The following is a 14,363-nucleotide window of genomic DNA, read 5'->3' on the forward strand; positions in this document are numbered from 1 at the left end:
TTCAGTTCACCAAATCGAACTGAATCGTTTTAAACGGTTCTCATCTCTAATATGCATTAATCCACAAATGACATAAGCTGTTCACTTTTTTTAATGTTTTTCGCTCAGAAGAAATCAGCAAGATATTGGAATATGGAGGGGAATGCAGCCTTTAACCACTGGACGTTCAGACATCATTTAATTTTTTTTTTTTTTTAAGACATGGCAAAATGTCACTATTCCGTGTAAACTCTGCCTACCATGGATTCATTTTGCTGTCAATGGAAATCTTTGACCTACCAGAGTTATTGCTGGGAATTTCATGTCCTTTGTTATATTTTAGATATTTCTTCATTGTTACTACTTTATGCACTTCAAGTGTTTTGAGATGAAATATTTGACCTGGAAATGGTCTTTATATATTAGCCAGGGCTCGACATTAACGCTTGTCTGGGACAAGTGGATTTTGTCAAGGGGCAAGTGAAAGAGAATTTTACTTGTTCTACCGGACAAGTTACCCGATCAAAATTTTAATAACAAAGAATAACTAGGGCATTACCGAAACTTTGAAGAGAATGATTCTGATTTTATTACTTTCAGTGTAAACGGTGACTAATAACAGACAATGTATTGACAGTATCGAGGTCGCGTCAGTTGAGGATCGTGCAGTCTGTCTGACTCACGGAGAAATAAAAACTATAAGAACAGCACACACAAAGAAACGAACATTGCGATACAAAAAATATAAATATTCTGTATAATATGTGCAACATCACACGACCAGGATTTTTGTTTTTCCGACTTTCAGCTCGATTGCAAATGTGATATTGATTTTATACATCAGTTAAATAAACAAGTAATATTAACTGACTTACATTTAAGAGACATTGTGGATTTTTACTTCATTTCAAACAAAAATTATTAAAAGCAAATCCAAAGCAGAACAGTCGCGTGTCTCAGAGCAACAGTCTTTTGTTACTAAATGATTCATTTTTAAATGAGTCAATGATTCAGTGAGCCATTTATAAAACGGTTACCTCCCTCATTTATTGAATGAATCAGCCGTTTGAATGAATCGGTTGAATCAGTGATTCACTCATTAAGACAGTGACTTGTCACCCCCTACTGGTGGTTTAATATCATATTTAAAAGTGTCATTGCATTTTTCCAACATTTCATATTTTGTATGTCAAAAAGTAAAACATTAATCTAATAACATAATTTATTCATTTGGACAGATGGAGTTTGTTGATACTGTTTTCATTATAATAATAATAACAATAACAACCTCAATGTCTTATTATTCTAATGTAATGTATTGATCACATGTGAGAATTCAACATAAATGTAGACATCTACATTTAATCAGTTTAGGAAAATATTTTCCTTTATAAAGTTAAAGTGTAACAGCAATCAATTTAAGGCAAATATCAAAAAATATACTGATTAAAGTAATACCTGATAGAGCACTGATGAGACCATTTCAGAATAAATTACATTTGTGCCAAAAAACAAACAAACATTTTTTTTTTCCCGGACAAGTATACTTTTTTACTCGGACAAGAGAATGATTGATTTACTTGTCCGAAGGACAAGCTCATGTAAAAGCTTAATGTGGAGCCCTGTATTGGCAATGTTATCGCTGTGAGTTTCATCCTCTTTAATATTCATTTTTGTAATGTTGTTATTGTTTGTCTTTTCCTCATTTTTACTTTGCACTTAAAATGGTTTGAGATGGATAGAAATGTCATCGCTGAGTGAGTTTAGTCTTTTTCAAAATTCACGTTCGCAGTGTAGCTATATTGTTTGATGTTTTTTTCATTGATACAGTCTTATTCACTTCTAGTGTTTTTCTTTTTTAGATTAAATATTTTACCTAGTAGTGATATTGCTGTGAATTTAATGTTTTTCAATATTGGTTTTCAAAATGTACTTAATTATAAGTAAATATGCTTTAAAATCATAAGATATGATTTTTTTTTCAGTGTTACTAGCAAACTCTAACAGCAAGGTAAATTAGTGTTAGTATTTTCTAAGTATTAATTGTCCATATATTGCACTTGACAAATAAGATATTGTGGCTTTTTTTGCTGAATATTTTATATATTTAAATATAATTTTAAAAAAAGTACAAGATTAGGCTAACTGAATATATGTGATATCAAATAAGGGTTAGCACAAATGTAATCTAAATGTAATCCAAAAGTAATCAGATTACGTTACCAAAAATTTGTAATCTAAGAGATTATATTACTGATTACAATTTTTTTCATGTAATTTGTAATCAGTAACTGATTACAATTCATAAGTAATCTACCCAGCTCTGCTTATGAGGACATAACCCATGTCCCCATTTTTCAAAACGCTTATAAATCATACAGAATTAGTTTTTTTGAGAAAGTAAAAATGCACTAAATTTCCTGTGAGGGTTAGGGTTAGGTGTAGAGTTGGTGTAGGGCCATAGAATATACAGTTTGTACAGTATAAAAACCATTAAGCCTATGGGATGTCCCCACTTTTCACAAAACAAACGTGTGTGTGTGTGTGTGTAAAATAGTATATCAGTCTGGCGAGTAAACAATAAACAAAAAATTCTACTAGTTACTAGCCAGTGGCGATTATATTGCCAAGGTGTGCATAGATGGTTGATTCAATTATTGTTAGTGTTATCATAGGGATAAACTATCTGTCCATCAGAAAAACAAGCTCAGGCTAATATGGCAATGTCAAGCTAGTACTGTATGACCTAATAATCCTGATCAAATACATGTTCTTGAAAAAAATTTCATTCTGTTACATTATATTTTTATAATGCAGTATGTAACAGGATGGACATTTTAAGCCAATGAATCATATTACTAGTTGCCAGCAGACTCACATTTAGGAAGATATTTGTTATTTGTATGAAAACTATAGAAAGAAAAACAAATTATGTTCAGTATAAATTGACACAATGGGTAGATGTTATGTTTTAAGCTATTAGAAGAGTCTTTTTAAAATTGAGAAAAAAGTGAGAAAAGACCAGTGGCACAATTCCCGCAAATCTTTTTAAAAATTTCCACCTTCTACTTAATGCTTTATTTTTGACTTGTCACAGAAGTTCATGTAAGGATTCAAATTATTTTTAACTGTTCATGCACAAGAAGACACAAGAGAACTTTATTCAGTACTTACACACTGTTTTCTGTGCACTCACACCAAAAGTTAGATTCAGTCATTGCTCCAGGTTGTTGCTATGATGGACGCTCAAATATGGGTGTAGAATTGTTGCATTATTTCAAATAAATATTCAGAGATTCACAAATAAATGTAAAGAGATTTACAAAAATTGAAACGTATTGGCAAATACATAGAATGAAATCCACAAATAAATTTCAAAGTTTCACAAACATGAATTAAATTGACAAATAAAAACTGAGACCAGCAAATAAAATATATTTTCACAAATATAAAACTTTGACTGGAATATATTTGTGATTCGCTTTCTGTGCTTTTGTAGATTGTTGTGCACATTTGTGGATAGCTCAGTGTTTATTTGATCAAGACGCACACAAATGCACAAATGTATGGACTTCACCCACCATCTCTACTCAAGCCAATCAGATAACAGCCACACTTCGCCGACTAGGGCTGAAATGATTATTCGGCATTATCGACAATGTCGACAAAAAGAATTGTCTACAAATATTTTTGTTGTCGAGTAGTCATTTGATTCAATTTGATCTAATTTAGAGCCTGCAATAATGCGGTTTGACAAGTGTGGTGCTATAGTACAAGACTGTAATTCAGCCCTCCTGGATTCAATTCTAGAGAAGAAGAGATACAGTGCTCAGCGCTGCTTCAGAGAAATGCACCCTAAGCCGAACCGAATGGCTTTTCCAAGGAAAACCTGGAAGTACCTGGATACTCAAGTTATGGCAGTGGTGAAATTTTGCAACATTAAAGCTATAATTCCTCATGTAAAATCATTTTAATAATATTAGGCTACTATTAATATTAACTCCACACTATTCTTTCTTTACACAGTTATTGAACAAATCTGAATCAACACTGAACTGAGACAATTTTTTTAGAGCTGCTTTACTGCAGAATTCTCTGTTTCCCTTTCCATCATTGAATCATTATTGTCATGCTTATTTCTGTAACCTGCTTTGAAACAATCTGTATTGTCTAAAGCGCTATATAAATAAAGGTGATTTGACCTCACTTGACTTCTTCTTCTGGTCTTTTCCATGTGTAGCATTCAGAGGGCAGCAGTGGTTATCTTAGAGAACTACTACAAAGACTTCCCTGTCCATAACCCCGCAATACTAACAGCTTCCAAGTCCCGCACCACCAAGCACCTGGCAGGCCTCAAAGTCTACAACGTGGATGGTGAGTTCACAACCATTCGAGTATACAGGAATCATTTCCAATTGCTAAAAAAATGTGTTTTGCTTGACAAATGCTTTTCCTGATCAGTGATTTTAACTCAGATCTCAGGTCTTTGTTGACTTTGACATGACTGTACTACTGGTACTGAAGTGATGTTGTGATTATTTGTTTGCGACCACCGAAGATGTTGCTGTTGTCAACATATATCTTGTCTGGTTTTGTGTCTCTGCCTGAAAGTATTTTTAATGAAACTGAAAGCATACCTTTTGGACAGTAAGTGGTTCATAAAAAATTGTATTGTCCCTTTATTTTGTCCCTAAACACTTGCTGCACTGTAATCACTGATGGCATTGCACATGTTTTGTGGGCACCAAAGTGGAATTTTTGTAAGAATTTTGTTTACCGTATTTTCCACACTATAAGGTGCACTTAAAAGCCTTTAATTTTCTCAAAAAACAACATTGCGCCTTATATATGGATCAAGATGCTCTGTAAAAATGTTGACATTCCCTTTAACACAGTTCCATCTAGTGGATGCATAACGCAAACCCAGTATAATGTTTGACTGCAGTATCTTATATTCTATGCGCCTTATAATCCGGTGCGGCCTATATATGAAAACAGTTCTAAAATAGGCCATTCATTGAAGGTGCTCCTTATAATCCGGTGCTTCTTATAGTTCAGAAAATACGGTATATATTATTTGTTTGTCTGCACCAGTAAAGTCACATATTTCCCTAAGAACTGCACAGAACTAGTTATTTCAGATCCCCCAGATTTTTATTTATTTATTTTCACCAATAGCAGCTGATGTTTTTACTGTAAGACTGTGTGCATGTATGTCTGCACCACTACAGCTTAATGTTTAGATCAGTGGTTTTCAACCTGGTGGGCCGCCAAATACTATTAAAATAAATAATATTGTTAATATATTATAATATTGTTAATATTGTTATATATATTAGTTGTCGGTTTGGTGTATAATAGCCTTAAAAAAGACGAGTCTCTCTCTCTCCTGTCCAAGTATGCAGAGAATGTTCAGGAAGACTAAAATACACCACAGTATTTACAACAAGCTAAAATGTTAATTGTTTTGCCAAAGTATAAGAATGTTTATTAAATATCAGAAAATAGACAGTAAAAAAAAAAATTAACACAATGTTACTTTTCATCAGCACATTATTTGTGTTGCTGTCTTTATTACATTACTCTAGCCATTCTGGATTTTACTGGGAAGACTTCATAGACACTGCAACAGATGTTTATATTTGTTGACGGCAAAAAATAAAGAGCCTAAATAGCAATATTTTTGGAAAGAGACTCTTTACACATATTCATCGACTCATTTAATCCTTAAGAATGATTCAGTAAAGAGATGTCACTTGTTATCCGAGATAGAGGGATTGTGCTAAAGATTCAACTCTTAAAAATTTCCGGGAGTTGGGTGGTGATGGAATTATGTGCTTTTACATTATTGAGCTAAACCGCTGTTTATCAACTCTTGCTTTCTGATTTGAAGGATTAAATTAACAAATATTTTCCAAACCTCTCTTTAGCGCTCCAGATTTTTTCATGAATTTTGTGGAAATATTATGTAAATAATTTAATTTGAGTTATTTTGTATTTTATCAATTGCAATCATCAAGCATCAGTGTGATCCAAAAGCTAATGAGCTAATGAAAGTAATTCTGTTTTGTATTGTTTTTTCTTCACTAATATGCACTGCAAAAAAAATTAAGGGAATACTGAAATATCACAGTATAACACTGTCAATTCAATTAAACTTCAGGGATATAAATAGCTACAGTATGTTTCCATCACCCTATTATTATGCGCATTTTGCAAGTATTGCATCAGAAAGAAATTATGGAAATGGCAAATAAAAAATAAATAAATAATTAGCAAAAAATAAAAATAAAAAATATATTGGTTGAGGTGGGTTTGAACGTGTATGAAAATAGGGTTCATGCGAATAATGGGAGGTGCAAACACATTTTGCTGAAAAAATTCCCCATACACATCAAAAAAGATGTGACTTTGCACAATGGAATGGCATCACCTGAGTAAACAGTGGACTGATCTCATTGCTAGCATAGGAAATGATTTTATGGTCATTCTGAAATCCCTTAAGTTCAAAGTATTTCTGTATAATGGCCTTGCAGAACTGTCTTACATGACTGTGTTCTTAAACGGGAGGCATCCACCTATGAAAGCAATGAACGCATTTATTGTGTTATGTTATCTAACTTGATTTGAAAATGTTCTAAAAGGTCTGTGCATTCAAGCAAGGAAATCTGACCTATTGTACAAAAAAGCTTACATAATGTCAAAAATATGCTTACCTTGTAAATTAGAAGTTATTCTTCATTTCCATGGTTGTGTAACATAAAAGAAGATGGAACCAAAACTAATATGGTTATACCAGCCATCTAGCTGCTATGCTTAGAGCAGGAGCAGCAGTTTCTCAAGGAACACACTAGTGGATTTATGCAACTTACGTGCCACACTAACCACCCAGATCACACCCTGTGCACAAAGGCAAAGGCACTCCTTGCCAGTGTTGGTCCTCGAGAGGATTTTGGTGGAATGGGTGCTGGTGAGTTGCAGATCTCCATTCGCCATCTCCACTCCAGACCCAAAGCCCAGGCAGCCACCTCCCACACTTTACATGGACAAGACACAAGAGCCCACGGCAGACATAGTGCCCAAGCCTGCCGCAATCAAAAAAAAAAATCGATTTTGTAACTTTGTTAACAACGTGATGTCGGAACAATATTTGTAACATGTCTTTAAAGTTTCCTTATATGAATATTGGAACATACTTTTAACATCTAGACACAAGAGAGGCTGTATTTGAATACCCTAAAAATAATGAGTAAGGTGAAGGAATTTTAAAGGCATAGTTTATCCCAAAATGGAACTTGCGTCATATTTATACACCCTTATGTCATTCCAAATCCACATGACCTTTTCTTCTGTGGAATACAAAGGAAGAAGTCTACTAGTAGCATTTTTTCATGCCGTTACAATGAATGGTGGTGAAGCTTTCAAGCTTTAATTAGTATGCAAAAGCAGTGTTAAGTAATCCACAAAACTTGTGCTCAGTATTCCAAGACTTTGAAAGCTGTATGAAAGATTTGTGGGCGGAGCATACTGAAATCGTGATTAAATCATACCAGTTTTGTGAATCAAAAGCATTGAAAAATACGAGGAAACATGTCAGTAACTTGCCATATATTACAAGCCAAAACATATTTTCAGTCAGACACATCAGTCACAGCTTGAATGGTAAATGTCACTAAAGCACAGTCTTCACTTCTTCGTTCTGCACTTATCAGTCCTGACAAACCTTGTTACTCAGTATCAGTATTACCAGTATCAGTGCACTAAAAAAAGTGAAATGACTGAAGTAAATTTTTAGATCATTCTAATCAAAAACCTATCTACACAGTAACTTACAGACTACGTGGTTTAGCATAAACCTATTAAACTGACACCACCAGATGACAGCAAACACTTGAATTGAATTCTGTGGAGCTGCTCCACATCGACACTGTTATCGAACTGAGCTGAATCAACATTGAACTGACTAAAGCTGAATAACAATATTGCTGCCTTTTGTGAAATTAACACTGTTATTGATTTGAACTGAACTGACACTACACTGACTTGTACTGGGCAATGACAGTGCTGTCTTTTAGAACTGCCTTATAGCTGAATCTGAACTGTCTCCAAAGTTGAGTTTCCATAATTGATCCTGCTGTTTTTCTTGTTCATCACTGTGAAGCTGCAACAGTCTGTAAATGTACAAAGCACTATACAAATCACTTGACAAAACAGTCTCAATGCATGTGTGTCCCATCATGTTCAGGTCCGGGAGGGAATAATGGAGCTGCAGGTATAGCCCAGTCTCAGTCTCGAGCAATGATTGCTGCTGCCGCCCGCCGCAGAGACAGCAGTCATAACGAACTCTACTATGAAGAGGCCGAGCATGAGAGACGTGTTCGCAAACGCAGGGCTAGGTGAGAGAACCTTGGTGTAGAGATTTAGAAAGATATTTGGCCAATAGGTTTTTGTTTTGTTTTGTGTTTTTTCGTACTACAGAGTTCTTAGTATATGTCTGCTGCATTCTCCAGTTTACAGTGCCCCACACTTTTGAAATCACTGCTCTAGAGAACTGAATGATTGTGAAACTAGAGGAATTTTGAATCTGGACTGTGTGACAACAACCTTTCTTTCCCAGGCTGGTGGTGGCAGTGGAGGAGGCATTTACACACATTCATCGCATGCAAGAGGCGGAGCAGAAGAAGGCATCTGTTGACGTGATGGACCCACGTGAAGCAGCTCAAGCCATCTTCCCTTCCATGGCCCGAGCACTGCAGAAATATCTCCGCACCACCAGACAACAGCACCTTCACAGTATGGAGAGCATACAGCAGCACTTGGCCTTCTGCATCACAAACAACATGACACCCAAGGTGCGTCCACTCACAGTGAGAATCCCATTCAGATGGTTTTTATCGCAAAATAAAATATATGTGATATGGCACAATCCTGAATGTTCCATTCCTTGATAGTTGAGCTTAAAAATATAGAGTGCCTGAGGCCAATTCCACACTAATACAATTTAGTTTTAAAACGTATATTTTTCTCTTCGTTTTGGCCTTCCATACACACTGAGACGGCATTTTAAGTCAGACATAGCTTTTTGAAAACGCTCTGCACGGTGGATAAATTTGAAAACGCCATCTTTGCGTCGTAGTGTGGACTTTGAAAATGGAGGCTTTTCAATATGATGATGTATTTTTAGTCATGTGATGCAGTCATATGACCAATTCAGTCAAAATTACATTTGTTTTGCCATGCCTCCCAGTCTACATTCTCGCTTGCTTTGGTCACTTTATACTCCTGTGTTACTCGCAGCAACAACTCCGCCTCACTGTCGGTCCATCTAAAAATTCCTCAACATTGCCGCAGACTTTCAAACAGCCGGAAAGTAAATAAACAAAAAGTCGAAGCTTTACTAATACGCAGTAGGAGATGTAAGCGTTTTCATACGTTTCAGTGTGGATGAGCAACTTTTGGAAAACGTTTGAAAATGATAGTGTGGACACGGAGCGTTTTTAGACGAAAACTCAGTTTTCAAATATATCCGGATTAGTGTAGACGTAGCCTGAAAGTTATCACAAAACCTATACTGTTTTGTTTTTAACTCATTATACTGTTAAACTGTCTGAAATCAGTTCCATGAGGCACCTTCGTGTGTAAACACTGTTGCAAAGTCATTGTCTGATAGAGCAGCAAGGGGAATAAGTCAACTTTCTAAGCTTTTAGATACAGCTATAGACATTAACTGTATTCAGTGATTATAATGTGAGTGCTTCAAAAGACATTAAACTAGAAAAATATGGTTTTGCTCTCATAATGCAGAAAGATTTAATATTAGTATGCCATGATTGAGCAGAATGTAGGATGCAATATTTATTAAGACTGATACAATGTTCCAGGCTTCAGAAGAAGTCAGTGGAACTTTAAGTAGAGTCAAAGATATGTTTGCTTGACTCATTATTGCTCAAGCTCACATTAACTAGTGCCTAATGTTAGATGACTGTAATGGTGAAGTGCTGTGTATTTTTGTTTCTCAGGCATTTTTAGAGAGTTATCTGACCACAGGCCCTACACTGCAGTATGGAAAGGACCGCTGGCTTGCTAGGCACTGGACCCTTGTCAGCGAAGCCTCAGTTACCAGTGGTCTGAAAGATGGGACCATTTTTCTGCTCAAATGCATTGACTTTAACTTAGTGGTCACTACCAAAAAGATACCTTATATTCAGCTTGCTGAAGAATTCATTGACCCAAAGTCACACAAGTTTGTGCTTCGACTGCAGTCTGAGACTTCAGTTTAGAGATTTTTTGTTTTTTTTCAGCAAAAACTTATTTTCTTCTGGGATGTATTTTTGTTTGACTTTCAAATAATATATATGTATATCAAATATTGCAATATATTCTTTATACGTTTGTTTTGTTTGTGCTTACATGTTTATTAGAAATAACATGTTTGCAGTCAAATCAAGCAAAATCAGATCAAAAACTTTTATAGAGGTTGAATATAACTATTGAAGACTACTTATCAATGTTTGTTAAATACAGAAACATTAAAGAATGGATTCAATCAAATACTTTTTCAATGGACATCAGAGAGATGAATGGACTCAAATGGGCAAATTTTCTCTGCCTCACTACTGTTTATAAAAACTCTCTGGGAATGTAATCTGCAGACTTTCTGCAAGATCCACCATAGTGCAGTTGAGGTTGCACAGATGAGACTTTGAGAAACATTGACCAATTACTGTAGCACTATAGTAACAGATTTTCATGTCATTAGGTTCACAAACACATCATCATCTCAGCCAAATGACCCTCTACTACTGTAAATGCACATCAAAACTTTCCAGTGTGTATATGTGTGTGCGTGTGTGACATTGCTCAGTCAGTACAATGATCCACATACATATTTTTTTACATTATATATATATATATATATATATATATATACACTCATCTAAAGGATTATTAGGAACTCCACACTAATACTGCATTTCAGCCTGTCTGAGTGACATTTCTAGCTGGATGAATGACCATCACCTTCAGCTTAACCTTACAAAGACTGAACTACTGGTGATTCCAGCTAACCCATTGATTAATCACAACTTCTCTATACAGCTGGGCTCGTCAACCACAACTCCTTCGAGGACAGCCAGAAACCTAGGAGTTGTGATGGATCATCAATTAAGCTTCACTGACCACATTGCTACAACGACCCGGTCCTGCAGGTTTTCCTTATACAACATTAGGAAGATTAGACCCTTCCTGTCAGAGCAAGCAACCCAACTTCTTGTCCAAGCTCTTGTTCTCTCCAGACTGGACTATTGTAATGCTCTCCTGGCAGGCCTTCCTGCATGTACTGTCAAGCCTCTGTAATTTATCCGGAATGCAGCAGCAAGGGTTGTCTTCAATGAGCCAAAAAAAGCTCATGTTACTCCTCTCCTCATCAGGTTACACTGGCTACCAGTAGCCGCTCGCATCAAATTCAAGGTACTGATGCTTGCCTACAAGACAACCACTGGCACTGCACCAACTTACCTAAACTCACTGGTTAAATCCTATGTGCCCTCCAGAAGTTTGCTCTGCAAGTGAACAACGCCTTGTGGTGCCATCCCAAAGAAATTCAAAATCACTCTCACGGACCTTTTCCTGGACTGTGCCCAGCTGGTGGAATGACCTCCCAATCTCAATTCGTACAGCTGAGTCTTTACTCATTTTCAAGAAACATCTAAAGACTCATCTTTTTCGCCTGCACTTAACCTACTAACACCAGTACTTTTCCTTTTCTTGTCTTTTTCATTTAATTAAAAAAAAATGCATTCTATACTAGACTGAGACTTGTCATGGCACTTGTATTCTGTTGTTGTTCTCTTGTTGACCTGACTGCTTTTATTGTTCTCATTTGTAAGTCGCTTTGGATAAAGGCGTCTGCTAAATGATTAAATGTAAATGTAAATACTGTGTTTGACCCCCTTTCGCCTTCAGAACTGCCTTAATTCTGCGAGGCATTGATTCAACAAGGTGCTGAAAGCATTCTTTAAAAATGTTGGCCCATATTGAAAGGATAGCATCTTGCAGTTGATGGAGATTTGTGGGATGCACATGCAGGGCACGAAGCTCCCGTTCCACCACATCCCAAAGATGCTGTATTGGGGTGAGATCTGGTGACTGTGGGGGCCATTTTAGTACAGTGAACTCATTGTCATATTCAGGAAACCAATTTGAAATGATTCGAGCTTTGTGACATGGTGCATTATCCTGCTGGAAGTAGCCATCAGAGGAGAGGAGTTAACCGGTGGGGTCTTCTGCAACAGTAGATCATCCGCCTCAAGGGTGTGCGTGTTGTGGCTTCACAAATGCTTTGCTGCATACCTCGGTTGTAACGTTTGGTTATTTCAGTCAAAGTTGCTCTTCTATCAGCTCGAATCAGTCGGCCCATACTCCTCTGACCCCTAGCATCAAGAAGGAATTTTCGCCCACAGGACTGCTGCATACCGGATGTTTTTCCCTTTTCACACCATTCTTTGTAAACCCTAGAAATGGTTGTGCGTGAAAATCCCTGTAACTGAGCAGATTGTGAAAAACTCAGACCAGCCCATCTGGCACCAACAACCACGCCATACTTGAGTTTGTCATGACCAGGACCACACCCTTAAATGCATTGAAGCAACCGCCATGTGATTGGTTGATTAGATAATTGCATTAATGAGAAATTGGTCAGGTGCTCCTAATAATCCTTTAGATGAGTGTATATGTATATATATATATATATATATATATATATATATATATATATATATTATATATATATAATTTTTTTATTTTTTATTTTTTCTTGAGAAGAACTAATGCTTTTACTTAATCATTTCTCTCATTAGTAAATGTTGGACTTGTGAAGATTGTATAATTTTGGATTTTTAAGCATGAGAGGCAACTAATTAACCTAAAAAAAACACAATCTGTTCTCAAGCATTAAAGCAAATGATCAAACCTACAAAATTACACCTGGACCTAATTTCTGAAAAATGTTGCATTGAAAAATTTTGCAATTAAGAGATAGAAGTTCATAATTATGAGTTTAAAACAATCAATTATGAAATGAACCCTTTTTTGCTTTGTGTTTGGCTTTTCTTATTCCTCATAACAATTACAAACATGGTCAGTAAAACCATATGCTTAAATCCCAGATCTCTGGGAATAAAGAGGTGCTTGGCCTGTACCCTGCATGTCATATATTTTAAGAGGTGCTCTTTACAGCAGACTGTAGGGAGTTATAATTAGGCATGGACTCAATTTGAGCTATTCAGATGAGTAGAGATTATGTGTGATCTCTTGTGTCCTGTCCTGTTTCTTATCCTATGCCTCACAGCAGTGGAGCTATAAAAACAGCTCATGAGAATTTCATCTAGGTCTATGAAATTAAAGAATGTCCCCTCTGAGAACTGGAAAGTTTTGTCTGCAAATGATGAGATACTGCTGAGAAACAATTGATTGGTCATGACCATTGCTTATTTTACCTTCATTTAGAATGGTGTTGTTGGACAGCAAAACTTTTTTTTTTTTTTTTTCATAATTGTTCTAAAACTGATGGGTTTTTTTTTTTCAAAGTGGGGAATTACAAAGGATTATAACAAGTTAAGTGTTCAAGTATCATGACATATATATGCATAACATATACAATTTTATTTTATTTTTATAAAAAAAAAAAAAAACCGTATGAATCCTTGAAATCTATATCAATTAAATGGATAATTTCCCCCAAAATTCTTTTGACGTACCTTCCTCTGAGGAATAGACACGCATGCACGCACACAAAAGGTCTTTTGAAGCATTGTTTCTAACCAAACCATTTTGGCTGCCATTGCCTTCCTTTACATGGGCATAACAAGCACTGAGACATTTCTCAAAATATCTTTTGTGTTCCACAGAAGAAAGTCTGTTCATACAAGTTGGATGACAGAATTGTGTTTTTCATCACTTTATGTTTTTCTGTCATTGGAAGAATTAACCATCACAGCACCTTCTTGAGGGGAAAATGGATGTGTTATAATTTTATTGACCTGGTTTTGCACTTAGACTGGCATTTTAAGTTACACTTTATTATGGCTTTTTTTTTATCATGGGTTATTATTCTCGACATTCTGTTCTATATTCCAATGTTGTCAAATACAATTTTTGATAAAACTTTTATATTAAGACATTTTTTAAGACAGTGATGGAGTTACTTTATGTAAATCACTCATACTGAGACTGTGCCTCTGCTTTTACTCAGTGTTTATGTATGTGCTGATAAGTCATTCACAATATACACCTCACATCTCACTTGCCAAAGGCCACTGTTTGTATGCCTGATTTTGTTATAACAAATATGCTTCAAAGCTCACATCAAACATTTAAATAAAAGA

General features: G+C 35.7%; 1 protein-coding gene across 2 annotated transcripts in view; it reads left to right on the top strand.

Annotated features, from left to right (window-relative positions):
• The window catches only part of LOC128015278 (vang-like protein 1), an 86,171-nt gene extending 73,452 nt beyond the window's left edge, over nt 1–12,719 (top strand). For both annotated transcript variants that reach the window (XM_052598988.1, XM_052598997.1), the window contains 4 exons: nt 4,220–4,353; nt 8,225–8,375; nt 8,597–8,831; nt 9,999–12,719. In XM_052598988.1, the coding sequence (XP_052454948.1) occupies nt 4,220–4,353; nt 8,225–8,375; nt 8,597–8,831; nt 9,999–10,259 (781 nt within the window). In that variant the 3' untranslated portion in view covers nt 10,260–12,719. The remainder of the gene's footprint in view (nt 1–4,219; nt 4,354–8,224; nt 8,376–8,596; nt 8,832–9,998) is intronic.
• Nucleotides 12,720–14,363: the final 1,644 nt, after the last annotated feature.

This window comes from Carassius gibelio, chromosome A1, assembly GCF_023724105.1.
Source record: "Carassius gibelio isolate Cgi1373 ecotype wild population from Czech Republic chromosome A1, carGib1.2-hapl.c, whole genome shotgun sequence".
NCBI classification, from domain to species: Eukaryota; Metazoa; Chordata; class Actinopteri; order Cypriniformes; family Cyprinidae; genus Carassius; species Carassius gibelio.